General features: G+C 40.7%; 1 protein-coding gene across 8 annotated transcripts in view; it reads left to right on the forward strand.

Annotated features, from left to right (window-relative positions):
• The window catches only part of LOC121283223 (RIMS-binding protein 2), a 340,915-nt gene that overhangs the window by 110,729 nt on the left and 210,774 nt on the right, over positions 1–19,412 (forward strand). For 7 of the 8 annotated variants that reach the window (XM_041197521.1, XM_041197525.1, XM_041197528.1 and 4 more), the window contains exon 1: positions 4,980–5,371. The exons of the other annotated variant lie outside the window; for it this stretch is intronic. In XM_041197521.1, coding sequence (XP_041053455.1) covers positions 5,243–5,371 — 129 coding nt within the window. In that variant the 5' untranslated portion in view covers positions 4,980–5,242. Of the gene's footprint in view, positions 1–4,979; positions 5,372–19,412 lie in introns of those variants that run through there. 8 annotated transcript variants of the gene reach the window in all.

Here is a 19,412-nt window from a genome sequence, read left to right on the forward strand (position 1 = left end):
CGGAGAGTTACTTGGAGGGGAACTTGCAGGTGGTGATGTTCCCACGCGACTGCTGTGCTTGTTGGCTTGTTGTTCTAGGTTGTAATTGTCTTTTTAGATTGAAGGATTGCAAATGTAACCTATTATTTAACAAGAACGAGAGAGAGAAATCAGGAAATTATAGACCAGTTTGTCTAAAATCTGTTTTGGGGAGGTCTTTGGAACCTATAATTAAGGACAGAGTGATTTGAGCTGATTAAAGAGCACCAATGTGGATTTGTAAAACGTAAGTCATGTCTACTGAACTTAATTGAATTTTTTGAGAAAGTGGCTGGTAATAGGCAAGGGAATACCTATGCATGCAGTTTATATAGACTTCCAGAAGAGATTTGATTAAGTTCCAGGTAAAAGACTGTTAGCCAAAGTTAAAGCTCATGGAATTGAATGCAAATTATTGACCAGATTAGGATGTTGGTTCAATGATAGGAGTAGGGAAAATGGAATGTACTCAAAATATAAAGAAATGGCTTGTCGTATCCCAGAAGGATTTGTGCTGGGCCTCAACTATTCACTATAGTGTTGAGTAATAGAGAGAGCCATGTATCCAAAGTTACTGATAACACATGGTTGGTGGCTTAGTAAGAAATATTGATGGGTATATAAAATTTCCAAGAGGTATTGATAGATTAAGTAGGCAAAATTGTTTTGTCAAAACAGATAAGTGTGATGCCTTCCAAAAAAGGATATATCTGAGTATTTTTTAAATGATGAAAAGCTAGGATCATTGGTGGTCCAAAATTATTTTGGGATCCATTTACGCATTGCTAAAATGTACTAGTCAGATGCAAAGAAAATATACAAAAATGGAATGTTAGCCTTTATATTTGGAGGCTAGAATATAAAGGTGAGAAAGCTTTGCTACAGCTACACAAAGCCCTGGTCACTGGACTACAACGTACACTTCTGGGCACCACATCTTAGAAAGGATATATTGGCCTGGATTTTCACCAAATTGTGTCAACATGGGAGCCCTGTAAAATAGTGGGCGGGGCCCAATTCTGGGTATCTGTTCCCGTTTCCGTCAATTTTTGCTGGTATGGGTTAAGGGCGTGGATAGACAACACGCATGTAGGATTCTCACCCTTGTCAGCTACATTGCAGGGGTGGGCATCTGCCCCTCGAGTGCAGTGATTGACAGGCCAACTGGTGTAGCTTAGAAAAAGTCATAGCCATCTGTTTTTTTGTAATTTCAATAGGTTTCATTCTCTGGAGCTGCATTGGTTTATTTTATAAGTAAGGCTATTACAAATGCTTGGCTGAGTTTCAAAAGTTCCAGAACCACTTATCTCAGGGGGCTGTGTTCACAGTTTGATAGTTTTAAGTGGCTATTAAGGAATTATCTGCCTTTGATATGGTTATTGAAATAGGTGTTTGTTTTTACAACAGAGTGACCACTTAATCTGTAGTCCTTGCCCTCACTGGACCCTGAATCCTCATACCCTGTGATCTAACTGTGACCCTATATGTCTTATCAACTCCATCAAACGTCTGCCTCTACTTGGACTATGGGATAGATTGCAATATGAAAAGATGAAAACCCAGAAGTCCTGACTTAAAAGTAATTTTTGTGGCTGTATCAGTGTCTTTATATATTATATTTTGAATGTGTTTCTCTGCATATGTGTTTACACTTGCTGTCTTATCTGAAATGTAATCAGTGAATATATGCACACACATATTTACATGTACTCTTTGGAAAGTCAGACTAATTCATATAGAGGGTCAAAGAAATCTGCAGGTACACATTCAAAATTCATTGCTTCATGGTTAACCATGACCTCAGGCTTCAGAGGATTTAAACTTTTAAAATATTTTTTATGAAAGGTATTTTTCAATATGAAGTTAATTTGATTGACAGCTCTATTTGATTGTTAAATAATTATTTTTTTCATGTCCATTTCAAAGACATGTTTCCTGAGGTCTTCTCATAGTGGATATTGGGTGAATGGCTATGGCAAATGCATAGGGTATGAGGGAGTATGGAGGGGATATTGGGGCATGTAGGGGTTATGGGAGCATAGAGTGGGCATGTCAAGGCATGGGGAACATGATGAGGAATAGAGGGGGGATGAGGAGCGACGGTTTGAGGGCCTGTCATTCATCATTAAAACTGGGCTGATATCCCAGTAATCAGAGGTTCTAGCCTGCCGGCCTTGTCATCTGCCTGCCTCCATTGCTGCCCCAGGCCTGCCTTCTGTGGCAGTGGGCCTGACTCCATCCTGCCCTGCCTTGCTAGAACAAATATTGTGGGCAGCGGCCTTTTTAAAGGAAACAGATCTGCCAAGGTGGTAAGTTTCCCAATTTGACGTTCCCACCTATTCCACAAAAATCCAGCCCATTGGCCTTGCAAGGCCCTTTCATCAGAATGTTACCAAGGCTACAGCGACTCAAATTGTAGAGAAAAAATACATACGCTAGGCTTGTACTCCTTGGAATATAGAAGTTTAAGGGGTGATTTGATTGAGGGTTTTAGAATTTTGAAAGAAATTGATATGGTAGATAGAGAGAAATTTCTATTGTTGAGGGAGCCTAGAGCATGGCAACATGACTTCTAAATCAGAGCCATTTAGGAAACATTACTTCATCTAAAGGATGCTGGTAGAAGTATGGAACTCTGCCAGAAATAGTGAGCGCAATTAATAATTTTAAATTTGAGATCAATAGATTTTTGTGAACCAGGTAGAGTGGTTAAATGGAATTAAGACACAGGTTAGCCATGATTTCAACAACAAGAATATACATTTATATAGCACCTCCTAACATAATAAAATTTCCCAAGTATTTCACTGAATGGTGGAACAGGTCTGAGGGGCTGAATAACCTCCTACTGCTCCTATGTTACCTCCTGTGTTGCAACAATAGGAATTGAAGGATATAAAGCTCTATCCCTCATCCTGTGAGAATTTAATATTTATTTGCTTTTTCCAGAGGACTTTGAAAGAAACCCATGATTGAATTTTCAAAGCTTTTAATTCAGAAAAATGACAACTTAGACGTTAATGCATTAAAAATGCCACTTTTCTGTTGAGAGCTCTGCTCAGGCAAATAATATCTGTGAGAGGATGTATCCATGAACAGCAACACATGCAGTCCTGTTTTATTTTGCTGACTGTTGGTAAGAAAGTGAAGAGATTGTTGATAAAGAATAAAATGCTGTTTATTGTCAAACTCTGGTAGCCATTTGTTACTTGGCTTTGGTTGTATTTACCTGGGTTTTTTGATTTTTAAAATCCAGTGTTTGGGTTTTTCACCTCATAAACGGAGCATCTGGATTCCATTGCTAATTTGTGGTCTACTTCTGCCAGGTCTACCACCTGGTTTCAGTTTGGGCCTCCTGAATCCCAGCCTTCCATGTATGGCATAGTAGCTGCTTTTGAGCACACTTTCTTAGGCTCCGTAATCCTTGCCCTCACTGGACCCTGAATCCTCATACCCTGTGATCTAACTGTGGTCTTATATGTCTTATCAACTCCACCCAATCTCTGCCTCTACTTGTACTATGGGATAGATTGCAATATGAAAAGAAGAAAACCCAGAAGTCCTGACTTAAATGTAATTTTTGTGGCTGTATCAGTGTCTTTATATATTACATTTTGGGTGTGTTGCTCTGCGCATGTGTTTACACTTGCTGTCTTATCTGAAATGTAATCAGTGAATATATGCACACACATACTTACACGCACTCTTTGGAAAGTCAGACTAATTCATATAGAGGGTCAAAGAGATCTGCAGGTACACATTCCAAAAATCATTGGAAGTAGCAACACATGTTAACAAGGCCCCAAAAATGCACTGGCGTTCACCTTAGAATAGAATTGAAAAGCAGGGAAGTTATGTTAAATTTGTTTAGAAGTTTGGTTAGGCCAGAGATTGAATCAATGTGTAAGATCGACTTCTTTATCCGGAGAATGGTATATGGAACTTGCTACCACATGGAGTAGTTGAGGTGACTAGCATAGATACCTTTAAGAGGAAGTTAGAACATGTGGGAATGAGGAATAGAAGGATATGTAGATAAGAACAGATGAAATTGGGTGTGTAGTATTTAGTGGAAATGTTGTGAGGCAGTATAGTATGTATTTCTCTGCTTCTCTGTGGAAAGTATGCACATGAGGTGTTTTTTCTTTCACTTCCCAGTTATATGAGGCTATTGAGAGACAGGCAGGAGCAGCAAACTTGCTGATTGTGGCTTGTTGGACTAATAGCTGCTTTTGAGGAAAGCTGCCAGCTACCCAATTACAGTGGGTTCTTTCTGATAACTAAAACAGCATTTCCTCCTTCATTTGAAGTATAAATTTTTTTAGTTGGAAAAAATGTCTTTAATCAATAGTAATTATTGAGAGAATGCTTTAACTGGAACCCTGGTCCTGTAGCTAGCATAAGTTAATTTTTATTCTGCTGCTACCAAGGAGTCCCAGCAGTACACATGAAGCTATAGGTTGCTGTAGATGAATTTTGATATTGGTCTGCCCCACAGTCTGTGGGCTTACGTTAAGTTTCCTGTGTTTGTTGCAGGTTGTCACAGTTCCCCTCAGGGATTAAATTTGTTTTTGTGTACCCCTTTTAGGACTGCAGCAGTAGACTATTCTCTGGCATCTTAGCAGGAGAGGTTACGGTTACTGGGATCATTTCTGAAGTGTGCTGAGGGCTGTGTTTCAGTATTGCACTGTGCTAACATCTCTAATCAATAGCAAACACAGCATTCTAATACTGTAACCCAGGCAACGGGCACACACTGCTTGCTGATAGGCCAGCTCTGAGAGAAACACTGGATTGGTGGTTTGCAGAAGGTGGTTATGAAGTGGTGGGTTTTAATGTTGATTAGTTCCAAATAGGGGAGCAATAGGATAGCAGGTACATCTCTGACACTGCAGTGCAGCTTTGGATCTTCGTACGCTGTGGCTGAAGGAGCAGCAGCGTGTCTATTGATGTATGGGAGGGTGCTGAATAAATAGGCTGATGTGATGTACACTGGCTGGCTGTAGGGAACCTGCTGTGTCGTTGAGACAGATTCAAATACACAGTCCGCTACCGAGACTCACTGTCGCTATAGAAACTGCAGATTGCCGTCCTTTGTGTTACCGACTGGAAAAAACATAGAGTTGTGTGCTTGATGTATGACAGATTTGTATTGATGATGGGATCAGTGGACGCTGGCAGCTGATGCAGGAGCTGTGAGCAGCGTTTCATTGCAGACCTAGGGATGGAAACACGGACAGAGGAGGACAGGCGGTCATCATCACAACATCTCTTTGTCACTGTTGAGGGTACACCAAGACATCACTCGTTGTGTGAGAATATTAATGGATGGGAAATGGAGGCTTTGAAGCAGGTAAGAGCTGTGTATAGCAAAAACAGGAATGCAGATGTATCTGACAGACAGCTTTACGTCACATGGTTGCTGTAGGGTTTGAACTGAGTGTGACTGTCCCAGCTGCAGGGGACTGCGCAAAGCTAGTTGCGGACTTGCCAGGCAGTGGAGGCAAATCAGCACAAAGTGCCTGCTCCTTGTCCCTGGAACACCCAGGAGGAGACTGATGCACACAATCAGGAAACCATTGCAAAACTGTGGCAATATTTTTGCATCAAAATTCAGAAAAAAATTGCAAGTAATGGTTTCTACACAAAATATTGCATCTGCCTGTTTAGCTTGCTGCTGACTCTTTAAAGCAAGCATTACAGAATAATCTCTGCCAGTTACTATTTATTTTACTAGCAAACTGAAGGGGATTGAACATTGTAAAGTATGTGCTGAAACATTCTGCAGTGTGCTAGTGAAGGCAGGCCAACTGTTTTAGTTTAGCACAGAATGGACAGAAACCCAAGATATCCAATGTGTGGATGTGTGTCTTTGATTATTCTGTGGTTTTGTGTGTGCTTTTGTTTATTCCTATTGCTGATGATTTAGATTTAGACAGGTCATAGTTTTAACCTGCATCAATTAAAGAGTGCTGTTTCATCTTGATACGAGTGTGTTCAGCGTTCACGATAATCTGACAATGTGTCGACAACGTGAAGGGTATAATTTTAAAATATGATGCTATTACAGCCATTGCAGCCCAAAATGGGATAAAGAGGAACTAAAGAGAACACATTCACTGCCATTAAAACCAAGCTTGTGCAGAGGTACATCCAGAGAGATAACACTGCGTAGCATGTTAATCAATTGATTAGTTGTATATCACAATTCACTTTGAAAACTGTACTGTCAAGAGATCTGGTGGTTTTCTTAAGATCTTAGGGTATGCTGCGCGATATATAAATACATATTATCTGTGCTCGCTCTTGTTTAATTTAACATAAATTTGGTAGACCTATGATGATTATATCACAATATAATCCTTCAGAATGAAGTTTATCAAGCATCAGCTAAATAGAATATCATGGCCATTGATATTTTCCTGTACATTTTGGTCAACCAATGATATAAAAGGATATAGGGCAAATGCAGGCATATAGAGTTAGAACTCAGATCGGCCATGATCTCACTGAATGGCGAAACAGGCTCAAGCAATTAAATGGCCTACTTCTGTTCCTCTATCTGCTTTGACACATGCCTTTGACAAAAGAAGCGATGTCAAAGAAAATTTACAGCACAAAACTGTCCCCTACAACCTTTCTATTTGTGATACTTTCTATTATATACTGTAACTTCCCTCCTGCATTTCATGATGGCATCTGAACTCCTTAATTACAGCACCCAAACAATCAGTTATTTTCTATATACCACTGAGAGTATACATGGACAGAATTATATGTAGATACTTTTATTTGTCCATGGGGCTATCTTTCCTTTCATTCTGCATTAATCTTGTATTATGTGAGTGCTTAAGCACAGCCTCTATGTTTGAACTGTAGGGCAGAAATTGAGACTCTGTTGCCAACACAGAATCTTGCCAAAATAGGTCTGCTGAGTGCCACACTGGGGCTCAATTGCTTTTACCCCATTTCTGACTAAAGCTTCAATCCAGCAGTGTAGCATTGCAATTTCTGTCCTAGTCTCTGTCCAGGTGCATCAGCATCACCCTGTCATATCTTGCAGTCTCCTGTTCTTGCAGTGCACTGCAGTTGTATGCTTTATTGCATACATTATGCAGCTTCTTAAACAAGGCAATACCAATAGATTTATGAGTGGTGACGGGCCTTCTCTCTGTGTCCGTGAAAGCACTCCCTGGGGAAATGTGTATATTGTATCTGTTTCTGCTGAATGAAATGAGGTAACTTGAGCTGGCTTAAGAGTGCTCTGAGGGAACATTGTGATATAGTTATTGGCCTGAATTTTTTTAGTGCCATTGAGGAGCATATGCGTGCACTTATTTGGATGCATGTGTGCTGGAGTATCTGTATTGCTGCAAGTTTTGATGCTATCAGCCTTCACTTACAATCCATAAACACATGGTCCACATCCAGATATGCATTTTATGCACTGCAGCACAGGTCTCTATTAAAGCCACTTTCAGTAGTGTCCTCCTAAAGACAATCTCTTTCTCTTTTCTTCACATACTGATTGACTTTTCTCTTGTTCACTTTAAAGTTGGGGTGTAACTTAAATCTAGATAACGTTATCTTTAGGTGATGGATATTAACCCAGAGTTTTAATCCTTGAACTGTATAGATATAGTTGATTTTGTTTAAAGGTTGTTTTGCAGGTAACTGTACTTTGGTTATATTCATTACTCTAATGTGCTTCACATTAACAAGCGTTAAAGATTGGTAAGCAAGGTAATTTCTGCAGGTGTTATGAAGTGTGTACCTATGTATTAAAAATCTTGTGTTCGTATCCACTTTCTGACAGCTTTTTCCATAGTGAATTCCCTTGTCCACACTTATAGTGCCTGTGTAAACTTGTCTTATTGTAAATGTGTTCTCCCACCAGTGGAGATTTTATAGTGCTACTTTTGACTGGAGAGTGTAATTACAACGTATAAAGTTTTCATAAACAGTTTCTGTTATAAATTGGACATAGGAATTTGTTTCGTAGAATTACAGCATGGAAACAGGCCTTGCGACCCAAGTGATCTGTGCCGTTGTTCATATCCCACATTCCCACTCTACTTCATCTAACGCTATCTACATACCCTTCTATTTGTTCTTCATTTACTTATCTAGCTTCCCTTTAAAGGCATCTGGACTATTTGCCTCAACATCTCCATGTGGTATCAGGTTCCAAATTCTAACCACTCACTGAGTAAAGAATTTCTCCTGAATTCTTTATTGAATGTATAAACTCTTACATTTATGGCCCCATATTTGGACTTGCCCTACTCCCCACAAGCTGAAACATCTTCTCTGCATCAGAACCATAACACCCATTTATAGTTTTAGAGACCTCTATTAAGTTAATCCTGAGTCTTTTTTCTAGAGAAAAGAGCCCCAGTGTGTTCAGTCTTTCATAATTATTACCTCTCAGTTCTGCTGTCATCCTTGTTAATCTTTTTTGTGCCTTCTCCAGCTCTTGTTTATTGTTTTTGTAATATGGAGATTCAGAACTGTACACATTAGTCTAACGAAGTTTCTGAACAATTTAAACATTACTTGTTACATTTCAATTCTTGAGAAATGAACCCCAGTGCTTTTTATTTGTATATTTTATGGTCTTTTTAACTTGTGTTGCTATTTTTAATGATTTGTGAATGTGTATGCTTCAAGTTCATTGTTCCTCAATCGCAATTTAGATTCTTATTTTCCCAGGAGTATATGGCCTCCTTATTCCACTTAGTAAAATGTGGCTCCTCACATTTGTCCTTATTAAGATTTATTTGGGATTTACACACTCATTCTGCGAGTTGGTTGAAGTCCTTCTTAACTGTGCCCGCAATTTAGTGTCATCCACAAATTTTAAAATTGTGGTTCTGATTTCCAAGTCCAAATTGTTAATGTAAATTGTTGATGTAAATTGTGAACAATTTTGATTCCAGCACTGATCCCTGTGAAACACCACTTCCCACCTTTACTTCTCCCCACTATAAATATCCTGTTCTCTATACCTTCCCCAGAGCCATTTCTGTTGGAATTTTGTGCACTGTGTTCTTCTGTGAAACTGCTCAGTGGAACACTCCTACTCACTGTGCCTCCTCCTTTCTTAAACGCTCTTTATGTGAAAATCTCCTTCACCATACCTTCCCCAGAGTCCCTTCTATGTAATCGCCCCACAAACTGTGCCTCCCCTTGAATACCAGTATGAATCCCCTTTGCAAGACTCTCCTGCACAATGCAACTCACTCACTTCTTTTCAAATCTCCTCCATGTGAATAGTATAACTTAAATTTCATTTTCTGCCTTTCTCTTATAAGACACTTTATGTACTCTTGGTAAGGATATAAATGTTTGTGTGGTGCCCTTTACTGGTTTACGCCCCTCTTCAGTGTTAATCCTCATTAAATCTTGATGACCTTTTTTTTGGAGAGAATGTGAGTGGATATTGGTGGAAAATACAGTGTTAGAGTAACCTGAAAACAGGAGAGTTCTGGTAATTGTGGTACAATTCTACTTCATTGCATTGCAATAACAGCCATAGCCCAAGGTCATAGCTCCAGAGGTTTGCCCTGACTCCTATGAGAAGACTGTTTGCAGAACGTGAAAACTAACCCAATGAAAGGAACACTAAATTGTTCCAGAATCTTTTAAAAATATGTGGCAAATGTGTCAATTGGAAAAAGAGAGTAATAACACAACCACCATGGCTGGATAAGGAGGCCAAAATTAATTTAAAAGCATGAATGGCCAGAGGGCTGAATAAGGTGGCTAAAACCAACTCGAGGATCAAACGCGTTTTTAAAAGATTCAGAGAAGCAAAATTAATGAGAGCAGGAAGGTGAGATAGCAGACAAAGTCACTTTAGGATAAGTGGTGACAGTAAAGGAGCCAAAAGGCAAGCGAAAGGCCAAATCAAAACATTTAAAGACATTTTTGCATTATGGAAGTAGCAGGTGAAAGACAAGACAGACTTGATAAGAGGTATATGCTAGGTAGAAATATTATGGGGATTATGTGACATGCTAAGTTAGTTATTCACTAATGAAGACTTTAGACAAATTTTGGATGCTGCTATTTTGTTCCAGATTCTACATAACAAGCTTTCATAGAGGCATGCCTCATAAGGAGAATTGAAAAAAATAAATATGTACAGGGGTCCTGGACCATATAGAGGACACACTAGAACCTGTAGGGAAATGAGTAAGGAAAAGGGATCTAGCCAGGTATTGTAGAGTTGAGTAACAAAGGTGTGAATGTAGCCAGGTATTGCAGAGTTGAATGAAGGAGATGTGAATGGAGCCAAGTATTGTAAAGATGGATAGCTAAGAGTAAGGGGCTGAATTTTCCAACAAATTGCTGAAATAGCAGGATAGTTGAAACACCCTGCAGTTAATGTATTAATGCTGGACTCTGCTAGCATTAATGGCAACTCATTTATACTCTCGGACGCAATTACTGCTGAGCACTTTCTCTGATTGTTTCAATTATTGAATTCTTAAAAGGGCTTCATTATAGGAAATGCATTTTATAAGACCATAGGATGTAGGAGCAGAAGTAGGCCATTCGGCCCATCAAGTTTGCTCTGCCATTCAATAAGATCATGGTTGATCTGATAATCTTCAACTCCACTTGCCTGCCTTTTCCCCATAACCCTTGACTCCCTTACTGATTAAAAATCTGTCTATCTCAGCCTTGAATACACTTAACGACCCAGCCACTACAGCCTTCTGAGGTAAAGAATTCCACAGATTCAGTAACCTCTGAAAGAAGAAATTCCTCTTGATCTCTGTCTTAAATGGGCGACCCCTTACTCTGAGATTATGTCCTCTGGTCCTAGACTCTCCCACAAGGGGAAACAACCTCTCCACATCTACCTGTCAAGCCCCCTAAGAATCTTGTATGCTTCAATAAGGTCGCATCTCATTCTTCTAAACTCCAATGAGTACAGGCCCAACCTACTCAACCTCTCCTCAAGAAAATCCCTCCATACCCAGGATCAACCTAGTTAACCTTCACTAGACTGCCTCCAATGTCAGTATATCTTTCCTTAGATAAGGGTACAAAAACTGTTCAAAGTATTCGAGGTGTGGTCTAACTAGTGCCTTGTATAGTTTTAGCAAGACTTCCCTATTTTTATACTCCATTCCCTTTGAAATAAAAGCCAACATTCCATTTGCCTTCCCTGTTACTTGATGAATTTATATGCTAGCTTTTTGTGATTCATGCACGAGGACCCCCAAATCCTTCTGTGCTGCAGCTTTCTGCAGTCTTTCTCCTTTTAAATAATGTTCAGCTTCTCTATTCTTCCTGCCAAAGTGCATAACCTCACATGTTTGCACCTTATATTCCATCTGCCAAGTTTTTGCCCACTCACTTAACCTGTCTATAGCCCTCCGTAGAATCTTTGTGTCATCCTCACCACTTGCCTTCCCAACTATTTTTGTGTCATCTGCAAACTTGGCAATAGTACATTCACTTCCCTCATTCAAGTCATTGATATATATTGTAAATATTTGTGGTCCCAGCATTGACCTCTGTGGCACTCCACCAGTTACAGGTTGCCATCCTGAAAATGCCTGCCTTATCCAACTCTGTCCTCTATTAGTTAGCCAATCCTCTATCCATGCTAATATACTACCCCCCCACACCATTGGCCATTATCTTATTAAGTAGCCTTATGTGCGGTACCTTATCAAACACCTTTTGGAAATCCAAATCTATTACATCTACTGTTCGCTTTTATCCATCCTGCTCATTACCTCCTTAAATAATTCTAATAAATTTGGCAGACATGAGTTCCCCTTCATGAAGCCATGCTGACTCTGCTTGATTATATTATGCATTTCTAAATGCTCTGCTATTACATCGTTTATAATAGACTCTAACAACTTCCACAATGACTGGTGTTAAGCTAACTGGCCTATAGTTGTCTGTTTTTGTGTCTCTCCCTTTTTGAATAAGGGTGTTACCTTGGCAGGTATCCAATCCTCTGGGACTTTTCCAAAATCTAAGGATTCTTGGAAGATTGCTACCAGTGCATCCAGTATTTGTGTAGCTACTTCCTTTAATATCCTAGCATGTAATCCATCAGGACCAGGGGGCTTATCGGCTTTTAGCCCCATTAGTTTCCCTAGTGATAGATTAAAGTTTTGAACATATTCTCCTCTGAAAAAATGTACAAAACATTTTCAGTGGGTATTGAAATTTACATTGATTTTCCTCCATTTCTTTGGATTTGTGCTTCAGGGATCACACTGGTGCTTCTGATTGAGGTTAATGTGTACTTAACCCTGATGTCCAGTCTCTGCATATAGTAAAAGTAACATCACTGTGTTTTAAGAAATCCTTATAAGGCTTATAAAAATAACTTCTTAAAATATTTGTGGAAAGAAACCTAAATTAATTGAGTGTTCCTGCTAGCACTGTCCCAGGGATTTTCGCCATTTTCTTGGAAGTATTTTGCAGTCTTTGCCTTGAGCTTCTCCAATTTGTTAATGTGGAGTATGTTCCTGAGTTCGACTCATCTGCTACTGAACAAAGCAATGTGAAAAAGCTAACATGTTGCAACATGCGGATGGAGGCATTAGAGTGACCACATGGCACACTTTCGTATGGCAGGGGAGAATTTGTTCCAGTACATGGGCTCAGAGAGGGAGGTTAGATGTGCCAGGATTATTTACTGATGCAGTTAGAGCAGTGACTGAAGTCTGCAGCAAGTGAGATGTCAGCAAATATTGTGCTCCAGAGTAACAATGAACATAATTAGAATTAAACGCAGGCCTGGCCCACCCTTTAGTGGCTCCATAATCAAGTGTTTTCAGGGACAAGGGGTAATTTGGATACTCAATTTTCTCACCATACGTTTAAAATATTTCATCAGCAGAGTGAGTAAGCATTCAGCATCCACCCCCACCACCCACGCAAATTCTGTTAGATCATTGGCCCATGGTGGAAGTATTAGAAACATTCAGGCAATCTGACTTATTTATGATGGTTTCAGGTATAGATATATTTTTATTGCTGCACAGCTCACTTGTTTGATATCTCACATTTCAAATGCACATCCTGTTTTAGTGCTGTGGTAAACTGCTGTATGTAGGCATTTGGTGCGTAAATTCCAGTACTAGAGACCCGGGTGAAAGTCAGCACAATATGCCGTGCTACTGAATGGTGGGGTCATTGCCACACTTCAGGTTCCACATTTTAGATGTTCTGTCTTGGAGAAGGTACCGACCAATGGTCAAATCCACTGACAAGGGAAAAACAGAGGTAGTTATCTCATAGAGTAATCACATAATTTTGTGCAACAGAGTTGATCAGAGTTGAGAATCATGGTCCATGAGCCCAGGTACTGAGGTCAGTTGTAAAGCTTCAACGGATCAAGGATCAAACATGGGACGCACATTAACAAACTGAACTTCGGGGGCACTCGGATTTCATTTTTTTTTTTGTTATTTCTTTTTTCTTGCTCTGGCCATGTCTTACTCCATGTCTCAGCAAGCAGGCGCTCAGATGACCTGATCCAAAATCTAGTTAATGTTGCACAGAATTATGTGATTACTCTATGAGATAACTACCCCTGTTTTTCTTCCTTCTCAGTGGATTTGATCATTGGTTGGCATCTCCTCCAAGAGATGGGGTTTGGCAACGACCTCACCCAGTCATATGCACGGCATATTGTGTTGACTTTCACCCAGGTCTCTAGTCTGCTAGTTTGTTCTGGGTTCCTCCAACCGTCATTCCCCACACCCTCACAAAAATATTTGCATTTATGGAGTACCTTTAATGACCGCAGGAAGACCCAAAGTGCTTTACAGGCAATAAAGTAAGTTTGAAGTATTGTCACTGTTGTAATGTAGGAAACGTGGCAGCCAATTTCCATACAGCAAGGTTAAGCAACATGCCAACCAAATATTCTATTTTGGGTGTTGGTTGAGGGTTTAATATTTGTCAGAACACCTAGGATAACTCTCCTGTTAGTGTGATCTTTTACATCCACTTGAGGGGGCAGATGGGACTTTGGCTTAATATTGCATCCAAATGATGGCACATCGGACAGTGCTGCACTCCCTTCATATGTCACTGAAGCTTGCAAGGGATATCAAAGACACACAAAGGATTTTTCTTTACAAATATATTAAGAGAAAGAGGATGGTTAAAAGTAATGCGGGTTCCTTAATAACAGATGCAGATGATAGCTTACTAAATAGCTGCTTTGTATTGGTTTTCATAATAGGGAATGGAGATATGGTATCAGAAGTACAAGGAAAATTAAAAATTAATCATGAGAAGAAACTAACCAGATTCGATTGAAGTAAAACAACAGTGATGGAGAAAGTAATGAGATTAAAGATGGACAAACCTCCTGGTCCCAATGGTATTCACCCCAGCATATTAAAACAAGTAGGTGAGGAAATTGTTAGTGCTCTGGTCAGAATCTTCCAAAAAAACACTCTTGATTCAGAAATTGTACACTTGGATTAGAAAATTGCCAGTGTCATTACATTATTTATGAAGAGTAGGAGAGATAGACTAGGAAATGATAGGTCTATTAGTCTAACTTTAGTTGTGGGAAATTGCTAGAAACAATTATTAGAGACAAAGGACCAGATTTCCGCCACTGAGGAGGGTAGCTTGAATCGGGAAATTATCCAACTTGGCAGACCCAACTCAGTTTAAAGGGCTCCATTATGCCAACTTTCACTCTGGGGAGGCAAGGGTGGGATAGAGTTGGGCCCAGCAACCCAGGATGCAGATCGTAGACAGTCACGGGATAGGTGAGTGCTTTGGCTGGGTGGTTAGAAGGCCCAATTCAGTCCTCCCAGACTTTGCCCCAGTTGTATTAAAAGTGGTTAGGCCCTCTAGTCTTCATCCATCACACTCCCTCACCACCCCACCCACTCACCATGTTCCTCCATGTCTGCCAAGTCCCCTCCAAACTATCTCTAAAGCCTCCATGTCACCTCCTTGACCTCCATGCCTTCTTCAGAGCCTCCAGTCTCCCTCCATGCCATCTCTATGGCCTCCATGTTTCCTCCAGGCCCTCTCAATGCCCCTTCTGTGCTCTCCTATAGCCTCCATGTTGCCTCCATGTTACCTCCATAGCCTCCATGCCCCCTCCAAGACCTCGATGCCTCTTCCATTCCCTCTCCATTCCCTCCATACATTCTCCATCCCCTCCATGGCCTCCATTCAGAAATCTTCTTTGAAAAAAGATGTTCTTCCTACAACCCTATAAAAGTGCCAATCAGACAGGGCATTTATAGTATCAGTAACAGAAGTTTAACAACTTCACACCTTTAATCTTGTCCAAATGAACATTTAGACATTGACAAAAGATAGCATAGAGAAAAACATATAGCCACATAAAGATGTCAATCAAGTGAAGTAAACACTTCATCAGTTGTCAAAACAGAACCCCTGCAGCATGTTAGAGTCTTGGAGCTCAGCCAAGCATTCATAGTGAGCACAGGTCATGAACCCAGAAGACTGGCCATCTTTCTACTAAAATAGTTCCCAGATGGCCTCATTATGAATGAACACTCCTGGCACAGCTGCACAATTGTATGTCCCTCAGCTGGGAAGAAGAGCGCATGCTGGGGATCTCAGGGATGCTGGATTACTAGCCCAGTGGTATCATCACTATGCTATTGCCTCCTCCCTCAAAAGGTCTTAATGGGAGTTACTGTTAAGTTGGCCCATCAGTAAATTACAATAGGTTGGTGGGGCGTGGGAGAAGGGGCCACCAACTGTAGCCACTGATTCTAAACTGGTTGCTTTAAGCCCCGAAAAAATGTTGCGACCATCATTGGACTGTTCGTGAGAATGGCTGTAATTATACTTTAATCAACATCTCAGAGAGACATCTCCTTATGCTGCGAGAGGAAATGGTTATCATTGTCATAGTGTCTGCTTTGTATGTAATACAGGAAATTAAATCTGTCTGGAATAGATAAATGTTGAGTCATTGTGCAGATGTGGAAACTGCTACTAAACACAGTGTAGACTGATTGTAGCAGGTATATGAGAATGCAAAAGTGCCAAACAGTACTAGTCATCATCCCCTCATTTTCTCCTCATTTTCACCTCATTTTCACCCTTTGCCTTCAGGATGGAGATTCTTGCTGGGGCTCAATTCCACAGGAACTAATTACCCTCCTGTATTTCTACCAAATGTCAAGTTTTCAGTGTGACTACAGGCATTGAGTGTTCAATTTTTGGGATTATTAGCCTATTGCAGCTTATCCGCATACACAGACATCCAGCAGGAGTCAGGATGTGCAAAATCTGGCTTTTGTTTTTAACCCTCTACCTTACTAAGGCTTTTTAAGGGCAAGAAAAAATTAAGTAGGGACACAGTAGTTGGTGGAATAAGGGTCTTAATTTTGAAATTTTACTTGATGTTGATGAAAATTAATTGTATTCTTATTAACCCACTTTAGGTATTACCTCAGTGCACATGCAGTATTAAGGAGGGAAAAATGAAGTTGAAGAAAGCACAGTTTTATGGGTCGCGATAAAGTTCTGAAAGTAATATAAGTTTTTGTGATTACAAATCACTTGCAAACTATTTTATCAGTGAAATTCATCAACAATATATATGAGTGGACTGTGTTCTGCAAAATGTTGATTGCTAAAAGTATTACTTGAAGTAAAACATCACCATCATGGATGCTGAAAAGATGTTTCCCCTTGTGGGAGAGACTGGAACTAAGGGGCACAGTTTAAAACCATTACAATCACTAGGAAATGGGTACTGAGAAAATTATTCAAACTAAAAGCTGACAAGTCCCCAGGTCCTGATGAAATTCGTACTATGGTCTTAAAAGAAGTGGCTGCTGAAATATTAGTTGCATTGGTTTTAATTTTCCAAAATTACCTAGATTCTGGAAAGGTCCCATTAATCGGCCCAACCATCTTTAGCTCCTTCCATCATAAGGTCAGAAGTGGGGATGTTCGCTGATCATTGCACAATGTTCAGCACCATTTGCGACTCCTCAGATACTGAAGCAGACCATGTCCAAATGCCAGCAAGACCTGGACAATACCCAGGCTTGGGCTTGGGCAAGCAACATTCGCGCCACACAAATGTCAGGCAAAGACCATCTCCAACAAGAGAGAATCCAACCATCACCCCCTGATGTTCAGTGGCATTACCATTGCTGAATTCCCCACTATCAATAACCTGGGGATTACCCATGACCAAAAACTGAACTAAACCAGCCATATAAATACTGTGGCTACAAGAGCAGGTCAGAAGCTAGGAATCATGTGATCAGTAACTCACCTCTTGACTCCCCGCCATCTACAAGGCACAAGTCAGGAATGTGATGGAATACTCCCCACTTGCCTAGATGAGTGCAGCTCCCACAACACTCAAGAAGCTTGACACCATCCAGGACAATGCAGCCCACTTGATTGGCACCACATTCACAAACATTCACTCCCTCTACCACCGACACACAGTAGCAGTAGTGTGTACCATGTTCAAGATGTGCTGCAGGAATTCACCAAGGCTCCTTCGACTTCCAAACCCACGATCACTACCATCTAGGAGAAGGGCAGCCGATAGATGGGAATACCACCAACTGGAAGTTCCCCTCCAAGTCACTCACCATCCTGACTTAGGAAATATATCGCTGTTCCTTCACTGTTGCTGGGTCAAAATCCTGGAACTCCCTTCCCAGCAGCACTGTGGGTGTACCTACACCACATGGACTGTAGCGGTTCAAGTAGTCAGCTGACCACCGCCTTCTCAAGGGCAACCAGGGATGGGCAATAAATGCTGGCCTAGCCAACAAAGCCCACACCCCATGAATGAATTAAAAGAAAACATTCGAAAATAGCAAATGTGACCCCTCCATTCAAGAAAGGAAGGAAACAGAAAACAGGGAGCTATAGGCCAGTTAGCTTAAGATCTGTCAGTGGGAAAATGCTGGAATCTATTACTAAGGAGGTTATAACGGGGCGCTTAAAAATCGAAATGCAATCAGGCAGAATCAACATGGTTTTGTGAAAGGGAAATCATGTTTCAGTAAATTATTGGAGTTCTTTGAGGAAGTAACAAGCAACCTTGGTAAAGGGGAGTCAGTAGATCTGCTGTACCACTGTGTCTCCTGCTAAAGCAAGATAGCTGTGTAAAATGGCTGCCAATATCTGTTTGCGTGTGCGAAGAATCCAGCTACATCATTTGCTAGAGACACAGTGTCGGTTGGATCTTATTTGGACCCTGAAGCCGTTCACCCAGTTTCTGAGCCTTGCAGTGGGCAGGCGGTTGGGGCGCAGCATCCCCGCAGTTTCCAGGGATGGGGATGTGTAGGGAAGGGAGGCTTCTGATCCACCTGGTGATAACCGCAATTCTTTTTGCAGCTTTGGTACTTCTTCCCTGTAGACGAAGCGCTAAAGTGGGTGGAATTTGCCTGAGACAGAAATCTGCCCAGACTGCTCTGTGATTGCCTTCAAGTGGGAGGAGTGTGCTGCACAAAATGTCCATCATAGCCTGCATTTGGCTTTTCAAATTTGTTTTGGCTGAATGGAAATTCATACAGATTCACAATTCTGCTCTGAATGCATTTTAAGAGGTCACTGCTGCCCAGCCGTGCTGGCAACTGCCTACTCTATCGCTCCAAATGATGTCATGGAGCAACACACCCAAACAGCATACGCACAGAGTGTGCGCAGCATTGGCAGGAAATGCAGTTGCACTGTACTTAGATTTCCAGGAAGCATTTGACTAGCTGCCCCATCAAAGGTTACTATGCAAAATAAGAGCTCATGGTGTAGGGGTTAACATATTTGCATGGTTAGAAGATTGGCTTGCTAACATGAAGCAGAAATTAGGCACAAATGGGTCATTTTTGGGTGGCAAGCTGTGACAAGTGGAGTGCCACGGGGATCAGTGCTGAGGCTGCAATTTATATCAATGCCTTTGACGAAGACACCAATTGTATGGTTGCAAAATTTGCCAATGAAACAAAGATAGTTAGGAAAATAAGTTGTGAAAAGAACACAAGGAGCCTACAAAGGGAGGGAGATAGGTTAAGTGAATAGGCATAAATTTGCCAGATAGATTATAATGTGCGAAAATGTGAACTAGTCCACTTTGGCGGTAAGAATAGAAAAGCAACATATATTTAAATTGAGAGAGATTGCAGAACTCTGAGGTACAGAAGGATCTTGGTGTCCTGGTACATGAGTCAGGGAAAGTTAGTATATCGGTACAGCAAGTGATTAGGAAGATAAATGGAATGTTGTTGTTTATTGCAAGGGGAAGGGAATATAAAAGTAGGGCTGTTTTGCTACAGTTATGCAGAGCATTGGCAAGACCACATCTGGAGTATTGTGTACAGTTTTGGTCTCCTTATTTAAGAAAAGATATAAATGTGTTAGAAGCAGTT

The sequence above is a fragment of the Carcharodon carcharias genome, chromosome 10 (genome assembly GCF_017639515.1).
Source record: "Carcharodon carcharias isolate sCarCar2 chromosome 10, sCarCar2.pri, whole genome shotgun sequence".
NCBI lineage: Eukaryota > Metazoa > Chordata > Chondrichthyes > Lamniformes > Lamnidae > Carcharodon > Carcharodon carcharias.